This window comes from Saccopteryx bilineata, chromosome 5, assembly GCF_036850765.1.
Source record: "Saccopteryx bilineata isolate mSacBil1 chromosome 5, mSacBil1_pri_phased_curated, whole genome shotgun sequence".
Taxonomy (NCBI): domain Eukaryota; kingdom Metazoa; phylum Chordata; class Mammalia; order Chiroptera; family Emballonuridae; genus Saccopteryx; species Saccopteryx bilineata.
The window spans coordinates 1,123,132-1,143,374 of record NC_089494.1 but is presented as its reverse complement, the minus strand read 5'-3'; the positions used below and the strand labels follow the sequence as shown (position 1 = coordinate 1,143,374).

Below are 20,243 nucleotides of genomic sequence, written 5' to 3'. Positions count from 1 at the left end.
CTAGGCAGCACTGTCCAATCAAACATTCTTCCATGATGAAATACCCACCCCGACCAGTGTGGTTGCCACTAGACACACTCTGCATTCCACAGACACAGGGAGACCTTGGAATAGGCTGTGGCAACTGAGGAGCTGAACTTCTCATTTTCATTCAAACCTAAATAGCCACACATGGCTAGTGGCCACCTGATCTGACAGCAGCACAGCCTTAAGGTTCCTGAGCTCCACCTGGCCCAGCATGGTCCACATCGGGGGCACCAGTCTCACGGGGACATGTGCCGGCGGGGGAGATATGAGAATCACTCCCTCGGAACCCAGTGGACAAGTAACATCCAGTTACAGATGCTACACTTCCCGGCTTCAAGGAGGTAGCCCCGCCCCAGGAACCTGAGGCGGCGACGCGTCCTGGGGTCTCCCTGGGCGGGCCAGGGAGGAAGCACACAGGGCGGAGAGGCCCTCTGGGCGCCTGTCACACCCCGGGCCCAGTACCCCGGGTCCTCACGTACCCCTGGGTCCCCAGCTCCGGGTTCACCACCCCACCCCCACCCTGTGCACATCGGCCCGAGCATCGGCGCACAGAGCCCTCCACACACCCACCCGCCCCCCAACACGAGCAGAGCGCCCGGGCCACTTGTGCACAGCGTCCCCGGCCTCCCGGTCCTCCGCGCACAGCGCCCCCAGCGCCCCCGGCCGCCCGGTCCCCCGCGCACAGCGCCCCCGGCGGCGGCCAAGCAGAGCCGGAGCGGGGCGGCGCACGGCGCGGGGCCGGCCCGGGCGGCTCCCGGCGCGACTTCCTGTTGTGCCCGCGCCCCGCCGCCGCCGCCCGGCACCCCTCGCCGGCTGCCCGCGGCCCGGCGCAGCGCCGCCCATGGATTTCACCTAGCGCGGCGCTATGGCGGCGCAGTGCTGCTGCCGCAAGGCGCCCGGAGCCGAGGCCGCGCCCGCCCGCCCGCCGCCCGAGCCGCCGCCCGCCCTGGACGTGGCCTCGGCCTCCAGCGCGCAGCTCTTCCGCCTCCGCCACCTGCAGCTGGGCCTGGAGCTGCGGCCCGAGGCGCGCGAGCTGGCCGGCTGCCTGGTGCTCGAGCTGTGCGCGCTGCGGCCCGCGCCCCGCGCGCTCGTGCTCGACACGCACCCGGCCCTGCGCCTGCACTCGGCCGCCTACCGCCGCGCCCCCGCCGAGCCACCCTGCGCCTTCGCCTTCGCCGCGCCCGGACCCGGACCCGGACCCGCGCCCCCGCCCCCGCTGCCCGCCTTCCCCGAGGCGCCCGGCGCCGAGCCCGCCTGCTGCCCGCTGGCCTTCAGGGTGGACCCGTTCACCGACTACGGCTCCTCGCTCACCGTCACGCTGCCGCCCGAGCTTCAGGCGCACCAGCCCTTCCAGATCATCCTGCGCTACACCTCGACCGACGCCCCTGCCGTGAGTCCCGTCAGGGTGGGCTCCGGGCGGGGGGCTGGGAGGGGAGTGGGAGGGGGTTGTCTCCAGGAACTCGAGGCGGGTCTGGGGCACCTGCAGGGAGGCAGGGCTGGAGTGGCCCTGGAGGGCACTGGCTTCTCATCAGGCGCTCCCCCGACCTGGTCCCGGAGTCCTGTCCAGGTTCTCTCACGGGTTCCCAGCTGGTTCCTAGGGAGCCCTTAGAAACCTTGGGCAGAGTGAGAGCCCAGATGCTGTCCCAGTGGGTGGTGGGGACAGGGAACAGCCTGCCACCAAGGGAGGCCTCTCCTTTCAGGTGTGTAGGGACAGGCCCTGCCTAGGGACAGAGCAAGTTCTGGTAGGCACTTGCCAAGTCGTGACTCTGCTGGAGCCTGGCACAGAGTGGCAGATCAGGGCTGTCAGATGTGGCAGGGCCTCCGTGTGGCCGGGGCCTTGTGAGCACCAGGTCTGTTCCCTGAAGATGGCGTGAGGGACAGACCTTGCAGAGCAGGAGCTGGGGGCTGGGTTGGCTCCAGTGCTTTGGGCCTCCTGGGCAAGGACTGGCAGGATGCTGTGGCTGAGTGGTCCCGTTTCCTGCAGACAGACCTAAGTTCTGCAGGACTGAGGGCACACAGCGCCCGGTGTCCCAGAGGCTCTGCCTGAAAAGCTCGATGGCCCTGGGCTCTCATATGGACAGCACACGTGGATACTCCCCTTCCCCTCCCCCCCACACACCATGCACACAACTGTGGAGGGCCCCAGGAGGTTGTGTCTCTGCCCATGGCATGCCAGTGGGCTGGGTGATAGATGGATAGTGCTGAGGCATCAGGACAGTAGCCACCAAGGTGACGTCTGGACGGGAAGAGCCTAGACCAGACAGATAACTAACTGCAGGCTTCCTGCACGATTCCCAGGAGCACTGAGTAGACTCTGTCACCTCTCCTCCTTCCCTGAGCTCCCTGGGGGGTGCTGGCCCCTGGCCAGCTTGGGTTGGCCGCTGCTGCCCGCTCAGGTAGTCTGGGGCTCTTACCAATATGCCTCCCCGCACAGCAGTGAGAGGGGTGTGCTTCTCCCCGACCTTGATATGTGAACTTGGAGCCATGTGTGATTCACCCAAGACCATGGCCGGCTGAGTGGTGAGACCGGTGCCCTCAGCAGGCCACTGGGGATGGGGCCAGGCCCGCAAAGGGTGGCTGTTGTCCCTGGGCTCTCTGTGGGCCCTTGTGCTCGGGCAGGGAGGGGCAGCATGGTGCCCATGGGCTGTGCCCCTCTGGGGCTGCAGGCTGGAGGACAAGGGACCTGGCCCCACGATCTGCTCTACTTGCAGAGGACAGAGTGGGGGTGGGTGTCTGATCCGGGTGCCACTTGTGAATGCCACGGGGCTCAGGGCCTGGACCCCTAAGCCTATATCTGTGCCAGGTGAGGCTGCAGCTCCCTGGGAGGCAGTTTGGGGTGCTGAAGACTCTGGGCCCATGCCCCTTGCACCCCGTTCCTGAACCCCTCACTCACCAGCAAGAGCGGCTGTCTTCCTGTCCTGCGGTGTCTGGAACCCTTAGGCCCGCCCCTTCCTTTCCAGCATGTCGGCTCCTGTACCTCGCTCCCTAGCCCTGGGCGTCCTCTAGGGCGGGTTACTCCTTGCCTGGGGGGTCGGCCCCAGCCCCTGACTCCCAGGGAGGACTGGGGACCCAACTGGTCTTTGTGAGGCTGAGGGGTAAACAGTGCCAGGTGCGCTGCAACATGCTCCTGGGCAGTGGGGACAGGAGGCCTGAGCTGGGTGGGGCCGGAGAAGGACCACAGGGGCGGGAGGGGTCCGTGAGAGGCTGCAGTGGTGGGGTTGAGTTTGGGGGGCCATCGGGGCCTGTCCCCAGAGCGAGCAAAGGGATCCCTGCAGCAGGTTCCACGGTGGGGCCTCTCCTGATGCCGATTCCTGGGTCCCTGCCCCGGGAATGTTCTGGGGCTGGGCCCAGGAGCCTGCATTTTTTAACAGGCTCCCAAGACAAGTCTCTTGAACATGTAGGGCAGGGGTAGCCAACCTTTTTATACCTACCGCCCACTTCTGTATCTATGTTAGTAGTAACATTTCTAACCGCCCACCGGTTCCACAGTCATGGTGATTTATAAAGTAGGGAAGTAACTTTACTTTATAAAATTTATAAAGTACAGTTACAGCAAGTTAAAGCATATAATAATAATTATTTACCAAGTACTTTATATCGGACTTTTGCTAAGTTTGGCAGAATAAATCTTTATAAAACAACTTACTATAGTTAAATCTATCTTTTTTTTTTTAATTTTTATTTTATTTATTCATTTTAGAGAGGGGGGGGGAGAGAGAGAGAGAGAGAGAGAGAAGGGGGGAGGAGCAGGAAGCATCAACTCCCATATGCACCTTGACCAGGCAAGCCCAGGGTTTTGAACCGGCGACCTTAGCATTTCCAGGTCAATGCTTTATCCACTGCGCCACCACAGGTCAGGCCTAAATCTATCTTTTTATTTATACTACGGTTGCTCCGCTACCGCCCACCATGAAAGCTGGAGCGCCCACTAGGGGGCGGTAGGGACCAGGTTGACCACCACTAATGTACGGGGGTCTGCAAGATACGGCCGGGGGCTCCCTGTGGCGAGGGGACAGAGAGCAGCGGCGGAAGCGAGCTCTGAAGAAGTCTGTGAGCACCGGTGGGGTCTGGCTGGGTCTGCAGGGACAGGATAGGCAGCCCTGCCGGGTCTGGGGTCCACTGGGGTCCGGGGCCTGCAGGGAAGATAGCCCCCCATAGTGGTAGGCAGATGGGTACTGGCAGCCGCTGCATGGTCTGTCCGTATGGCCCCAGGGGCCCTCTCCATGGCCACTTCTGTCCAGCCCGTCCTCTTTGAGTGCCTGGCTTTGGCTCACTGCCCGCTGACCCCTGATCTGGAGCCCATTGCCCTGTGGCGGTCCTTCCAGGCGAAGCTGGTCCCGTTCCCAAGGGTGACCCCGGGCTCGACGTGCTCGTTCCTGTGGGGTCATCAGGAAGCGCCGGCTCCGTGCATTTCCACGTTCCTGACTCCCTGGCCGGGCCGAGATCAGATTCGTTGCCGGCCGGCCTGTGAGAATTTGGACTTGGATGTTCTGACCGTGCCTCAGTTTCCCTCTGGACACTGGGGTGAGGGGCACAGGCTGGCTTCTAGAGGCATGTCTTGTTGCCTGGAGGGAGGGCTGGCCCTGGTGACACAATCCAGGTCACCCTCGGGTTAGCTGCCCTGCCTGCCCGAGGAGGTGGGTCAGCCGTGGTGACCAAGAGCATCTGCTGGCCTTGGGTGAGCCTGGTCAGGCCGCTGCCTCCCGGCTCCATCCATCCGTCCATCCTGCCTGTCTGGCTGCCGTCCCCAGAGGCTCTGGGCCCGGATGCGTGAGCGGGAGGGACAGCAGGTCTGGGCCCGCTTCCCACGGCCTTGCCCACTCCGGGAGACCAGCCCACCGGCCCCTGTAGGGTGCCCCAGCCTCGCCAGGGAGGGGAAGTGCCAGCCGGCAGCTGCCCCTGGACGGCTTTGCCCACTGCGGGAGACCAGCCCGCCGGCCCCTGTAGGGTGCCCCAGCCTCGCCAGGGAGGGGAAGTGCCAGCCGGCAGCTGCCCCTGGACGGCTTTGCCCACTGCGGGAGACCAGCCCGCCGGCCCCTGTAGGGTGCCCCAGCCTCGCCAGGGAGGGGAAGTGCCAGCCGGCAGCTGCCCCTGGACGGCTTTGCCCACTGCGGGAGACCAGCCCGCCGGCCCCTGTAGGGTGCCCCAGCCTCGCCAGGGAGGGGAAGTGCCAGCCGGCAGCTGCCCCTGGACGGCTTTGCCCACTGCGGCAAGGAGGGTGCCTGCTGACGCCCCGCCTGCCGCCTGCCTGCAGATCTGGTGGCTGGACCCCGAGCTGACCTACGGCAGTGCCAAGCCCTTCGTCTTCACCCAGGGCCACTCCGTCTGCAACCGCTCCTTCTTCCCCTGCTTCGACACACCGGCCGTCAAGTGCACCTACTCCGCCGTGGTCAAGGTCCTCCCGCCCGGGCCTCCTCGCTCGGCCCCGTCCCCCTATCCTGGACCCTCCTCACCGGGGGGGACAGGCTGCTCTGCAGGGGGAGGGCCACGTGACAGCCGGGACCCTGAGAAGGGGGACTCAGAGGGGGTGCCAGTCCCCTGGGAGGGGCCGGGCTGCTGAGCCTGCGGGTGGCCACCCCCACCCAGAGGGCAGGAGGGTTACAGAAGAGGAGCATAGTGTGGGGGCTCTCCGAGAAGGGGCTCCCTGGCAGGTGGGGGATTTCCCGACCCAGGTTGTGGGGTGCCCTGAAGGGGCAGGGGGTTCCGACATGAGTGGGGGTCTTTCTGACCTGGGTTGTAGGGTTTCCCTTGGGGTGCCCGCCCTGGGTTGTGGGTGCCCTGACAGGGGGCAGGGGGCTCCGACATGAGTGGGGGTCTTTCTGACCTGGGTTGTAGGGTGTTCCTTGGGGTGCCCGCCCTGGGCTGTGGGTGCCCTGACGAGTAGGGTCTCCCCTGTGCAGGCCCCGTCAGGGGTGCAGGTGCTGATGAGCGCCACGCAGAGCACCTACGTGGAGGAGGAGGGCGTCTACCGCTTCTACATGGAGCACCCCGTGCCCGCCTACCTCGTGGCCCTGGTGGCCGGGGACCTGCAGCCGGCGGACATTGGGCCCAGGTAGACCCTCTGCGTCTCGCTTCTTGCAGCAGCCGCTGCCTAGGACCCAGGTCTCGGGGAGAGCGCACCACAGGCGGGGTGTGCGGCCTGAGATGGACCCCACACTCTGGAGACCAGCCCCCCCTCCTCGCCGTGCCCGGCCCCCCTCCCCCGACAGCCCCTCTCACCCCTCATGCCCCCAGACCTGGCAGCCCCGGCTCCCGACTGCCCGGCCCCCTCCTCGAGGCCACACCAAAGGAACCAAGCTGCCCCTCGGTGTTGGGCTAAGCCCCTCCTACCACATCCTGCGTGGTGGCGGTCGAGTGAGGCAGGGGGCAGGGGTGGGCTGGCCTCCAGCCAGGCTGGACAAGTCCCGGCTGGTATTTGAGCCCAGAAGCAGAGGAAGGGTCTGGTGGGGCAGGTGGGGCAGGTTGAGCCTCAGCCCGCCCTCTCGGCCCCGTGACAGGAGCCGCGTGTGGGCCGAGCCGTGCCTCCTGCCCACGGCCACCAGCAAGCTGTCGGGTGTGGTGGAACAGTGGCTGAGTGCGGCCGAGAGGCTCTACGGGCCGTACATGTGGGGCAGGTATGTCCCGGAGCACCTGGGGGCCCCCGCTGGCCACAGGAGGGGTCAGAGGGCAAGACTCCATCCCCCCGAGGAGCACCAGGGGGCCCCTCGTTGACCTTTCCGGGGGGAGTGAGGCTCGCCACCCGGGCCCAGCCGTTCACGGCCCCGGCACACCCCCTCCTGGTGCAGGTACGACATCGTCTTCCTGCCCCCCTCCTTCCCCATCGTGGCCATGGAGAACCCCTGCCTCACCTTCGTCATCTCCTCCATCCTGGAGTGTGACGAGTTCCTCATCATCGACGTCATTCACGAGGTGGCCCACAGCTGGTTTGGCAACGCCGTCACCAACGCCACGTGGGAAGAGATGTGGCTGAGCGAGGGTCTGGCCACCTATGCCCAGCGCCGCATCACCACCGAGACCTACGGTACTGGCCACACCCAGCCCCGGGGACGGGGACACAGGAGAGGAGGTGGGGACACCCAGCCCCGGGGGACGGGGGACACAGGAGAGGAGGTGGGGGCACCCAGCCCCGGGGGACGGGGGACACAGGAGAGGAGGTGGGGACACCCAGCCCCGGGGGACGGGGGACACAGGAGAGGAGGTGGGGACACCCAGCCCCGGGGGACGGGGGACACAGGCGAGGAGGTGGGGGCACAGGAGAGGAGGTGGGGGCACCCAGCCCCGGGGGACGGGGGACACAGGCGAGGAGGTGGGGGCACTGAGGAGCAGCTGAGAGCCCCCCCAGCCTCCAGGGTGCAGCCCCTCCCCCCCTGGTGTGTCCAGGAAGGTGGCCTGAGGCAGCTCTACAAAGCCCAGGGCAGGGACAGCCCCGTCCTTGCCCCAGGGCTCAGGCCTGTCCTGCCCCTCCCACCTCCCCTGCCCCCATGACCTGTCCAGGTGCTGCCTTCACCTGTCTGGAGACAGCCTTCCGCCTGGACGCCCTGCACAGGCAGATGAAGTTACTGGGAGAGGACAGCCCGGTCAGCAAGCTGCAGGTCAAGCTGGAGCCAGGTACCCACTGCCCCTGGGCCCCAGGTCAGTCACCCGCGGCCTCTGAGCCCGCCGCGTGCTTCCCCTGTCCCCACCACGGCTGGACCCCTGCAGAGGCAGCCCAGGACGGTCCCCCAAGGCTTCCTCAGCCTGTCGCTACCTCTCGTGGGTTCTGAGCCCACGGCACTGCGGTTGCTGGGACCCCCATCTCCCCCAGACCCTGCGGGTAGGGCCGTCCGCATGCCCGTGCTCCCTGGATGTCCATACTTGACGGGACAGGCCCCTGGCCGCTCCTGCCCCCTGGGGCGTGGAGGTGGCACCAAGCAGAGCGGGCCTTGTTTCAGGGGTGAACCCGAGCCACCTGATGAACCTGTTCACCTACGAAAAGGGCTACTGCTTCGTCTACTATCTGTCCCAGCTCTGCGGGGACCCCCAGCGCTTCGACGACTTCCTTCGAGTGAGCAGCCCGGCCCGGACAGTCCCCGCCCTGGACTGCCCCTGTCCCTCCCACCCACTGAGCCCCGCCCCACCCCTGTCCCTCCCACCCACTGAGCCCCGCCCCACCCCTGCACCCTCGCAGGCCTATGTGGAGAAGTACAAGTTCACCAGTGTGGTGGCCCAGGACCTGCTGGACTCCTTCCTCAGCTTCTTCCCGGAGCTGAAGGAGCAGAGTGTGGACTGCCGGGCAGGTGAGGCCCGTCACCTGCTGCAGGTCCCGCCAGCCTGCCGGGGGAGCCATGGGGTGTAGGGAGGACCTCACCGCACAGGTGCCACCTCTGCTTGGAGACAACCCCATGGGTTCATCTGCCCTTCCTTCAGACACCCTCACTGGACAGTGTGGGCTTCAGGCTGGGAGGCCATGGAAACAGAGGAGGATATGCTTTTCAGCCTGATGAAGCCCAAGGGGCTTCCAGGAGGAGGTGGCACTTAGACCAAGCTGATCTGTTTAGACAGTCTCAGGAAGGAGGGCATGAAAACAGTGCATGCAAAGGGCCTGGAACAGGGTCAGCAGGATGGAGGGAAGTTTGCCAGAGCTGGCTTAAGCCCATTGGCCTGCTTGTGCAACACCCATGAGGGTATCCCTGGGGGTCCCGGGTCAGAGGGCTTCGGGGCTAAAAGAAAGACTCGGGGCGTCTGACGTGTGAGAGAGGCCAAGATCTGTTGGAGGGCAGTGAGGTGGGGCTGGGCAGGCTGAGTATGGTGACCCTGTTTTGGTAGATTAAGGACTCCAAGGGTTTGGGGGGATGGGGGGCAGAGCAGCAGGGTTTTAAAGCAGGAGCGTCGCTTTACCCACATGGTGCAGAGACCCCGACCCCCAGTGCTGAGGTTGGGTTCTAAGTGCTCTGTTGTTTTGTGCCCAGGAGAAGCGGGGGGGGTGGGGAGGGCCGAGTGTCCCTCAGTCATCAACTCCAGCTTTCTGGCCCCCCGAGAGAAGCCAGGCCAGTGGCTTGAAGTGGCAGGTGCTGGAGCTGACCCCAGCCTTCCCTAACTGCCCCTGCCCGGGGGCTCCCAGGCTCTGGAACAGTCATGACCAGGGGACCCCTCCCCAGCCCGGTGGGGACCCCAGGATCGCACCTCCCTGCAGGACTGGAGTTCGAACGTTGGCTTAACGCCACGGGCCCGCCGCTGGCCGAGCCGGACCTGTCTCAGGGATCCAGCCTGACCCGGCCGGTGGAGGCGCTCTTCCAGCTGTGGACCGCAGAGCCCCTGGACCAGGCGGCCGCCTCCGCCAGCGCCATCGACATCTCCAAGTGGAGGACCTTCCAGACGGCGCTGTTCTTGGACCGGCTCCTCGATGGGTCTCCGCTGCCCCAGGGTGGGTCCTGCAGCGGCTGGGGGAGGGAGGGAGGGGCGGCCGGCTGGGGAGGGTGTGCTTGCCAGCCCTGACCTGCCCTCGGCCCCCGCAGAGGTGGTGACGAGCCTGTCCAAGTGCTACTCTTCCCTGCTGGACTCCATGAACGCCGAGATCCGCATCCGCTGGCTGCAGATCGTGGTCCGGAACGACTACTACCCCGATCTCCACCGGGTCCGGCGTTTCCTCGAGAGCCAGGTGTGTCCACCCTCACCGGGCCCTGCCCCTTCCGTCCTCTACCGCCTCACCTGACCCTCCAGTCCGGCTTCTCCAGCTGGGTATCCCAGAGAATGGGGTGGGGAAGACGTAGGGGGTGGTGGGGGGGCAGGGGGGAGGGTACCACGTGGAAAGAGCCCAGACCCACCGGTCCTCGGGGAGACCATGCCCATATCCAGAGGGGATGAGATGGAGATCTAGGCCCACTTGGCTCTGGCTTGTCAGCATTCGGGCTCCTGATCGGGGCTGGGGGCGTCTGCACTTCTCGGAGGCCCAAGGGTCCCAGGCCTCCCTCCAGGGGCCCCACCCTCTCCGCCCTGCCCCCGTCAGTGACCCCCAGCCCAGGCTCCCTGGAGATAAGCCCTCTGCACAAGGGCTGTGGTGGGGGTGGGAGGCCGGCTGGGCACCCTGAGTGCAGAGGCGGGGCCAGCGGGCTGGAGGCGGGGCCAGCGGGCTGGGGGCGGGGCCAGAGGGCTGGGGGCGGGGCCAGCAGGCTGGAGGCGGGGCCAGCGGGCTGGAGGCGGGCCGGGGAGCAGCCAGCGTGACCCCATGCCCCCCTCCCCCGCACCCCCGCAGATGTCCCGCATGTACACCATCCCGCTATACGAGGACCTCTGCACCGGCGCCCTCAAGTCCTTCGCGCTGGAGGTGTTCTACCAGACGCAGGGCCGGCTGCACCCCAACCTGCGCAGGACCATCCAGCAGATCCTGTCCCAGGGCCTGGGGCCCGGCGCGGAGCCCGGCGGCGCCGGAGCCGATGCGGAGGGAGACGCGCACACGCCAGCCCTGCTGCTCGGGGACGAAGCCCCCAGCGGCGCCATCTCGCTCAGGGACGTGAACGTGTCTGCCTAGCCCCAGCCTCCCAGACACCACGATTGTGCCTTCTGTGGCCCAGGTTCGCCATGACTGCACGTCGGCTCTGGCCACGAGCTCCGCCTGGGCCCGTGCCCTTCCTGTGGCCACTCCAGGGGACCTCCTCTCGGCCAGGCAAGGCCCGTGGACCCGGTTCCCCCGCCCCCAGCTCTCTTGCACTGCAGGCTCCAGAGTGGCCAGCACATGCCATGTCCTCCTGTCTCAACACTGACTGCCGGGCGCTGCCCCTGGGGCGATGGCCTCACAGTCCCATGGTGACCGCCACACTGTGCCTTATGTCTGCAGGGAGGCCTGGGCCGCGCTGTGTCTGCAGCGAGCCTCCTGCAGAGCCCTGGACCCCAGCCCTGGGGCAAGCAGCCTCCTTTGGCCCCTGGTAGAGTGACAAGGATGCAGACGTGCCCTCGGTGTGAGGGCAGAGGACACCGAGGAGAGAGTGGACAGCCCTGGGGAAGGGCCCCTTCAAAGCCTTACCCCTCAGGGAACAGGGGGTCCCTGGCCCCAGGGGAAGTGGGACAGGAGAGCTGTCTAATGGATGGCTGCTGGGGCTGGTGCAGTTGGGCCCAAACGTAAGGGGTAGGTGACGCTGGTGCTCTTTTCTTAGGCCCACCATGCTGGGGGGTGTGGGGACCCTGTGCTCAGAGAGCTGGGCCACCCAGGGGACCGCTGCCACAGGGTCACCCTGATTGTCCCATTAAACCTCCACTCTGAAATTGACCTCTGAGCTTAGTCACCCAGTGCTTGTCCTCCACATCTGCCTGGCTGCCCTGGGCTGGGGTCAGGAGCGGGTCACGGCCCGTCCTCAGACACACAAGCCCCTGGCCAGAGACGGGGGTCCCAGATGGGCCGAAGATCTCTGCCCTCTAGCCACTCCTGGACACCCTTGGCTCTGCCCACAGCCCCTGGGGTCTGAGGAGCAGGGGCAGGCTGACCCCGCCCTTCCCAGCCCCTTGGCTCACCCATTGGGCCCTCGAACACCAAAGCAAAGGAGGCCCCTTGTCACCACCCTCGGGCCTTTCTCAGCAGTGGTCCCCCATCCTAGACAAGTCAAAGAAGAGGTGAGTGGCAGGGACATTTGGTCTCAGAGGAGGGGCTGTGACAGCCACCAGCACATGTTCTGTAGCGGCTGGTGCAGCGGGGGCTCAGAGGAGGGACCAAGGTCAGGGACGTGACTCAGGACATCACCACAAAGGACAGCTGAGCCGTGGGCTGTGGTGTGAGGCAGCCGCTGAATTCACACGGTGGGGTCCAGGCTCGGGCCAACAGCTGCGGTGCTGTCTGGTCACAGATCTCATGCCAGGATGACCCGCTTTGATCCAAAGCGGCGTGTTACCCAACTCACTGGCCAGACCCGGGCTCAGAGACGCCCTCTTCCTTCCCGAGGGGCCAGGATGTAGCAGGGCCAGGAGTGATGGGCCAGCAGCCCTGGTGTGTCCAGATCAAGCCCCCACGTCACCAAATAGCCCATTGACTCTTCCCTGCGCTTCAGACCTCCCCTGCCAAGGAAGTCGCCCATTTCTCATTGGGTCACAGCGCAAGCCCATGCTCAGGAGCTTGGGTGGTCTCTAGGAGTGAGGGTCCGTGTGCCAGCCCTGCATCCAGTCCCCCAGGCAGAGCCCCCCACACACAGGGACCAGGCTGCTGCAGCGACGTCCCAGGGAGCGGGACCCGGGAGGCACCCAGGAGCCCCTGCCCCTCGGCAACCCTGCCCTCGGCCAGGCAGGTGCGGCCAGGGACCCGTCCCGGGAGTGGGCGCCTAAGTCCAGGGAACTCTGGGGCCCTTGGCTCCGTCCTCAGCGGTCCGTCTTCATCCTGTCTTCTTGGCACCCTGAGCATGGCACTGACCAGGACACCCCCCTAGTGGGCTGTGTTGCTCGGCTTGTCCCCTACCAAGGCTGTGGGCGCACCTCCAGGCTCAGACCCCCAGCCCCAGGCTCTGGGTTCCTCTGACGGTTCAGCTCTCAGAAAGCAATGGTTCCGACACGTGCTTGGTCCCAGCTTTGCAGGCCAGCCGCCCTGCTGGTTGGTCTCTGCCAAGAGCGGCTGCACCCAGCGGGCCCCTCCCAGCGTTGGGAAGCTCCGAAACAGCTCTCTGCAGTTCGCTCCCGCTCCGTGTCGTCTTGGCCACAGTCTGTCCTGGCTGGCATCAGCCCAGGTGTCCTGCGTCCCTGGCCTTTCTCCATTCCTTGCTTCCCAGCCCGTCTCTTCCTGGTAGAATCCTGCCTGGTCAGCACGTGCTGCTGCTTCCCCGGCCTCTCCACCGACCGAGTCAGTGAGGATGTCATCGGCCCCGTGAGTCACCACAGCTGAGTTTTCCCACATGTTCCACGGCTGGCTGCATTAACAACTTACCAACCTTCACGCTCCCGGGAATGGGCCCCGGCCGGCCCCCCAGCAGCGGCACGCGCCCCAGGGGTGGCTGGCTCAGCACCCTCTCTGAGGTTGCTTTCCATACCGCGTAGGCTGGGGTACGCTCCAGAAACGGGTTTGTTTCTCACTCGTGCTACTTGTCTACCTCAGGCCGGCAGTGGGGTGGGGGTCTCCCCGGCACTGGGTCCCCAAGGACCCACGCTGAGGGAGGAGAGGACACCTGCAGCATCCCAGGCCCCATGCCACAGACACACAAGGGGCTCACGCTGGTGGTCAGACATGGGGACTATGCACCCCTTCTGTTCACACTGGTCTCATGCAGCCACTGCCTCCACACGCACAGAAATGGGGGGGGATGGCAGTAATGCCCCCGTGCTGAGGACAGAGAACGGAGTACCCAGGCGGTGGCACAGTGGTGGTGTTGGAGCTGGGGGGGGGTGTATACAAATAGAAGGGGAGTAACCATGAGTATCAGATCCGCTGGGACCAAGGAAGGGGGGACGTTGATTGACAAGCTGGCTTCCGCGAGGTGGGTTGGGGAGCAGAAGTCTGAGAAGAGGCAAGGGAGAGGAGACCGGCTCGGGTGCAGAGCCTGCACTGCCCACCACCTCTCTGGGTCCGAGGCACTAGGTCAGGTGTTCTGTGTCCCTCAGGCCATGTCCTGTATAGTCCAGGCTCAACCCCAAGGTGCTCCCCCCCCTCTTGCTGGTGTAAGTCACCCTGTTCTAGGCCAGATGCCTTGGGCAGAACTTCCAGGAACTTCAGTCCTAAAAATACAGCTCACACTTGGAAGCCATCGGGAAGTATGAGAAGGAGGACCACACACACACACACACACTCCACGCACCCACCCAACACCCGATCAGCGAGCAGGAGAAACAGGGGATTTGACCACCCGGGGCGGGAAAACCCCAGCCACACAAGGGGGCTGGAAGTAAATCATGGAACGGACAGGCGCTGAGACCAAGGGAGTGTGCGAGGACCAGAAACGCTGAGATGTTTTAAGGGGAAATTATTAAAAATAAGTGGAAAATCAGTAAATGGTCACAGTGAAGATGGGACGTGTGGGCTAGGACGGCAAGACAGAATGCTCCTTTGAAGTGGATGTGTTATTTTTAAAAATATTTATAAAAATTTATTTGAACCAAAAGTACAGTGTGTCCGTAAAGTCATGGTGCACTTTTGACCGGTCTCAGGAAAGCAACAGAAGACGATAGAAATGTGAAATCTGCACCAAATAAAAGGAAAACTTTCCTAGTTTCATACCTATTCAGTGCAGTTCGATGTGGGCTCACGCACAGGTTTTTTAGGGCTCCTTAGGTAGCTATCCCGTGTAGCCTCTACAGACTCGTCACTGACTGATGGCCTACCAGAACGGGGTTTCTCCACCAAACTGCCGGTTTCCTTCAACTGCTTATCCCACCGAGTAATGTTATTCCTACGTGGCGGCGCTTCGTTATAAACACGTCGATATTCATGTTGCACTTGGGCCACGGATTTGAATTTAGCGAGCCACAGAACACACTGAACTTTCCTCTGTACCGTCCACATCTCAACTGGCATGGCCGTGGGCTGCTCCACTGTATACACGGTGTTACGTCATCATCTGCGCATGCTCGCATGCTGCCACATCATCCTACAGAAACTGGGAGGGTTTTCCTTTTATTTAGTGCAGATTTCACATTTCTATCATCTTTTGTTGCTTGCTTGTGACCGGTCAAAAGTGCTACATGACTTTACAGACACACTGTATATACCCAGAAGCAAGATCTGAGATGAATGCTCCCACATTTTTTTTTTTTTTTTCCGAAGCTGGAAACGGGGAGGGACAATCAGACAGACTCCCGCATGCGCCCGACCGGGATCCACCTGGCACGCCCACCAAGGGGCGATGCTCTGCCCACCAGGGGGCGATGCTCTGTCCCTCTGGGGCGTCGCTCTGCCACGACCAGAGCCACTCCAGCGTCTGGGGCAGAGGCCGAGGAGCCAACCCCAGCGCCCGGGCCATCTTTGCTCCAATGGAGCTTTGGCTGCGGGAGGGGAAGAGAGAGACAGAGAGGAAGGAGGGGGTAGGGGTGGAGAAGCAAATGGGCGCTTCTCCTGTGTGCCCTGGCCGGGAATCGAACCCGGGACTTATGCACGCCAGGCCAACGCTCTACCACTGAGCCAACCGGCCAGGGCCGCTCCCACATTCTTTTTATAATGGGGTTTAAAACCCCCAAAACAATATAAAACATCACCCCAAACAATCCATGCCTCCCATAGCAGTGAGTACTGTGACTCAGGTCTGCCTTGTGTGGGAGTGCTGGCTGTCCCCTCATGGAGCTGTCAGCGTGCCACCCACCTGGGCCGCCACAGCCTCCCCTTGAGGCTCTGTTTGTAGAATGGGACCGAGATACATCCCTGTGGGGTGTGTGAGGATCCTGCGGACTCACTGTCCCATTGTCTCAAGTGAGTTTGACCCTCTGAGCTCTCAGGCTGGGACCCTCCCCACTTCTGCAGAACCGCCCGCAGTGGCTCTTCAGACCCAAACGGACCCTGTACCAGCCCTACCTGCAAGATTTCTTCAGCTGAGCCTTCGAGCCTGGGGAAGGGGGGTAGACCCAAGCTCCCAGGACCCCACTCCCCTTCCCCGTCAGGGACATCCCACAGAGGAGCGGTCCTCGTTTGTAACCCTCACTGACCCCCCACCACAGCCCAGGAGGACCAGCAAATGCTTTGCATCAACTTCTCATTTCCTCCTCACAACCACCCTGGGCCTTCTGCACGTGGGGTTTGTTGATAAAGAGATAGAGGCCCAGAGTGGCCAGGACATAGGGCCAGCAAGACCAGGTGTCCAGTGGATCTTGTTCAGGCGATTTCAGACCACTCCAGGCTCCCAGGCTGCTGCTCTAGCCATCTCCTGGACCCACTGGGGTGGAGGCCCAGGCTCCCACCATCTCTCAGGGCTCCGAGGGCAGAGGCAGCTCCAGGAAGGGTGGGCTGGCAGCTGGTCCTGCGGGGCCCATGGCCTTGCTGAGGTGTTGGTGATGGGGTTCTGTGATGAAGCCAGAGCCTGTCTGCCACCTGTGAGAATCCCAGAGAGGAGGCTGCGCTGCCTGCAGGCCCAGGACAACGGGCCTGTACTGTGGCTGCTGGGGGCGGGGGTGAGGTGGTGGAGGGGAGCACAGTGCCTACCCCATTTTCTGGGTCTGAAGCCGCCCTGCAATTCAGACCCGTCAATGTAGCTAAGAACGTCTCCCACCCAGGTCCTCATCGAGGCATCTTCCCGAAGTCTGTCTTTTTACTACGAGCCCCATGGTCTTCCTAAATGGACAGGGGCCCAGACCCAGTCCTTGACATTCCACAGGGTCTCTGGACTGTCTCACTGGGCACCACACCCTAATGGCACGTCCCCCCACCTCATAACTAGTCGCCAAACACCTTCTAAGCTAAATCTCCATTGCTGATTAAAAAGCTGGGCCTTGGAGCTCACTGGACTAGCCCAGCCTCAGGGACCTACTTCTGAGCCCAAGCAAGGTAAGTGATCTTTTATTATTATTATTTTTTTCATTTTATTTTCTTGAGAAAGGTAGAGAATTCAACTGGCAACCTCCAGCTCTGGGAGGACGCTCCAACCAACTGAGCTATCCGGCCAGGACTTGATTTCTTTTTTCTTTCCCGAGAGACAGAGTCAGGAAGGGAGAGGGCAGGAGGAAGGGAAGCATTCATCTGCTGTCCTGCTCAGTGGTGCATGGGTGAGTGATCTTTTAAGTGAAAAGCACGCCTGCCTCCACTCTTTCACAATCCTGATGGGAAGTTTCCCACCTCTGGACTGTGTCAGAGCCCTGGGCTGCCACACCCTCACACCCCCGCAGGCTCTCACACTGCCTGCCACCCGTCCCCTGCACATGCCACACTCTCATCTCCACCCCTGGGGACACGGTGCTCTAAAAATACATCCAGAAACTTTCTGATGCTCAGCCCTGAAAGGGAAGACCTCGATGCCCTCCCCTGGCCTGTGAGCTAGACGTGGTGACATGTTTCTAATGAATGGAATGTGGTAGCAAAGAGGACTGTGACATCTGATGGGGGGGGTCAAAACACAAGAGCGGCTTCCAACTTCCCTGTCCCGAGGATCACATGCTCTGGAACAAGCCAGCTGCCACGCTGCGAGGACACTGGAACAGCTTTCTGGAGGTCCATGTGACAAGCACGGGCCTCCTCTGAGTGAGCCTGAGAGAACCCTCCAGTTCACTGCAGTCCAGGACATTTCCACGGCAGTTTCCCAAGAATCTGAGCCACCCCCACCCTAACCCTCAGAAAGCGTGAGATAATAAATGTCATGTTAAGTCACTAAGTTTTGGGGTAACTTGATATGCAGTAGATTATTTGGTTTTTTTATTTTATTTTTTACAGAGACAGAGAGTCAGAGAGAGGGATAGATAGGGACAGACAGACAGGAACGGAGAGATGAGAAGCATCAATCATTAGTTTTTCGTTGCGACACCTTAGTTGTTCATTGATTGCTTTCTCATATGTGCCTTGACCGTAGGGCTACAGCAGACCAAGTGACCCCTTGCTCGAGCCAGTGACCTTGGGTCCAAGCTGGTGAGCTTTGCTCAAACCAGATGAACCCGCGCTCAAGCTGGCGACCTCAGGGTCTCGAACCTGGGTCTTCTGCATCCCAGTCCGACGCTCTATCCACTGCGCCACCGCCTGGTCAGGCAATACGCAGATTATTAATGCAGGGCCATTCTAGGACTGACTGGTTCTGGAGCTGAGATATCACCAGAGACCCAGGCTCTGTCTGCTTAGGATTCTTCTCAGCATATTGGTCTTTGTACCCTGGCTGGACCCCTTGTGGTCACAAGCCAGCTGCAGCTTGTGACTCCTTTGGGGGGGGAGGGTGTCTGGTGCACACCCCCACAGGTTGGCTGCAGAACACCCGTCCTCTGGCCTTCTGAAGACTGTGAAAGACTCCCAGCACCCCCCAAAGGACTGCTTCTTGTGCCCCACCATCCAGAGCTGGGGTCTGTGCCCCTTTCTGAAACTTCTGACTCTGGAGCTGGGGAGAGGTCCAGATGCCCCCAATGCCAGCAACTACACCGACTCAAACCAAGGCTCTTGTTGGTGAAGCGGCAGTGGCTATGTGGTGGACCCCAGTGGAACGCGGCAGCCGGACAAGCCAGGGCTGCACCACGGGCCCAGCACGCTGCCCCCTTCCTCGCCACCTGCTACTGCTGCCTGCCCCTTCACTCAGAGCAGTTAGTTCAGTGCTCCCCTCTCCACCCCCACCTAACTTGGGGGGTGACTTGCGGGCAGGACACTCGTTTCTAGTCTCTGTATCGCCATGAGAATGCAGTGCCCAAAGCAATGCCCCATTTTTGCCCACTGAACAAATGGTGAAGAGATGAGGGGGTTCAGAGGAGAGACCCCCTCCTGGCAAGGAAGTCAAGGAACATCCCTAGAGAAATGACAAGAGCAGTCATCCAAGCAGAACAAGAGGTGTGAACAAAACCCTGGGTCACCAAGTCTCTGGAGTGGTGACAACCTGGGGGCCCAAGTGGGCTGGGGATCAGGGAGAGCTGGCAAAGTCCATATTCTGTAGGACCCGAAGGAAGCCGTTAGGAGTGTGGTCAGTGGGGGTCAGGGGGAAGGGCTATTTACCTTCATCCTCCCGAAACCCTTGAACTGCACTGTGACATGGGGGGGGGGGTCCCACCTTAATGAGGTGGCTCCACTGAGGCTCAGACTTGAAATAACTCCCTGTCCCAGGGCCTGCGGCCGTCAAGTTTGGGGTCCAGAACTAGATGCCTCCAGAACCTTCTAGTCCCACCACCCCAGGCTGCTTCCTGATACCTGCTGGCCAGAGGAGCCTGCACTCCTACCTGGCCAAAGGCGCATCTCGGCGCCCGGGCGTGGGAGATCACAGGGCCTGCGGGGTAAGGGTGCTACAGGGCAGGCTGATGCCATCTCGGGGCCGTCACTCAGTTGTCCCTGCAGGCCGGGGCGGCTGCCTATCGGGCACCAGCTGTCTCCTGTGGTCCCTTCTCCGGGCATAGGCCCTGCTCAGGAGACAGCCTGCAAGCCGGGGTGAGCTGGCCCCAGCTCTGCTGCTAACCACCCCGATGTGTTACGTGGGGCGCACCCACTGCCCAGCACCCCAGGGAAAAGATCGCCTCCTACTCCTTCAGGATCGCCCAGGCCTTTCCTGACTGCTCTCACCTACAGCGCAGCCTCCCGCCTGCCAGGAGGTCAGGCACCTCTGGGAGAGCGAGCGCCCCGGGGGTCCTCAAGTCACGAAGCATCCCCTGGCGTCCCAGAGGGGTGCTGAGATGCGGTCGCCCCGTTGCTAGAACAGCAGCAGCGATGAGTACCCTAGGCCCCCACACCAGGGCGCTGAGGCCTAGCGGGGTCGAGGTAACGCAACGTCAGGCCACCACCAACAGCTGCTGCCCAGGCAGGCCCTGCCCAGCCTCTCGGCGGGAGGAGCTCGCAGAGCGGTCAGGGGCCGGGGCTCCCGGACCAGGTTCTTTCCGCGTCCACCGGTAGGCGCTTTGTAGGATCTTCCGCTAGAAGAAGGGCCTTGACGTGACCACTCGTCACATCAGGTACAAGTGGCCTGAGGATGCAGAAGCTGAGAAGCCCTGATAGGTGGCCCAGGAGCTGTCCCTAGCCGGCCCCCGTATCCCCCGCCGGGCCCGCTGCTGAAGGCTGCAGCCACAGCGAAGCAGCTTGGAGGGGCGGGTGGAGAATAAGCTCTGGCTGGCCGCCTTCCTTCCTGGGAACGGGGATGGCGACGCGCAGGTTCCTGCAGCAAGGGCGAATCAATCCTTGAGCAGGTGCCTAACCCACCGCCCTCACCGCCCGCAGCACTAGGACCGCACGGCCAGCGGGGCGCTGTCCAGCCCCAGGGCCCGCCGCCGCGCGCCGGAAGAAGAGGTGCATTCTGGGAGGGAGCGCTGCCTGCTGGGATCTGTGGTCCACGGCGTGAGGCGGCCTCTCTGGTCCCTTCAGCCCCCCGGAGTCCGCGAGTCCAAGCGGTGCCGACGCCCCGGCCCGACCCGCAGAGGCCCAAGGACAGGACGCCTGCCGGCTTCGTCGAGCATGAACTTCGACCGGAACTGTTCCGGGCCCCTTACGTCCGGGAGGAGAAGGGCATCCGGGGCGACGCTAGGGCCTCGCGAGAGTCCTGCTTGGGAGCCACGCCCCCAAAAGGAGGGCTGGAAGCTGCTCGAGTGTGATTGGGTCTCTGTTTCACGTGATTTTAAGCAGCGCGCTCGGTTGGCTGCAGCCTGCGACCCCATGCTGCGGTTACCCGGGCGACCGTGCGGCGGCG

General features: G+C 63.1%; 1 protein-coding gene across 1 annotated transcript; it reads left to right on the top strand.

The window, feature by feature from the left end:
- The first annotated feature begins 785 nt into the window (after nucleotides 1-785).
- Nucleotides 786-11,269, top strand: RNPEPL1 (arginyl aminopeptidase like 1). The gene is made up of 11 exons (XM_066280161.1): nucleotides 786-1,417; nucleotides 5,282-5,422; nucleotides 5,928-6,079; nucleotides 6,525-6,641; nucleotides 6,813-7,048; nucleotides 7,522-7,635; nucleotides 7,959-8,071; nucleotides 8,195-8,303; nucleotides 9,200-9,430; nucleotides 9,522-9,664; nucleotides 10,259-11,269. The coding sequence occupies exons 1-11, from the start codon at nucleotides 893-895 to the stop codon at nucleotides 10,532-10,534; spliced, it is 2,157 nt and encodes a 718-aa protein (XP_066136258.1). The 5' UTR covers nucleotides 786-892; the 3' UTR covers nucleotides 10,535-11,269.
- The last annotated feature ends 8,974 nt before the right edge of the window (nucleotides 11,270-20,243 follow it).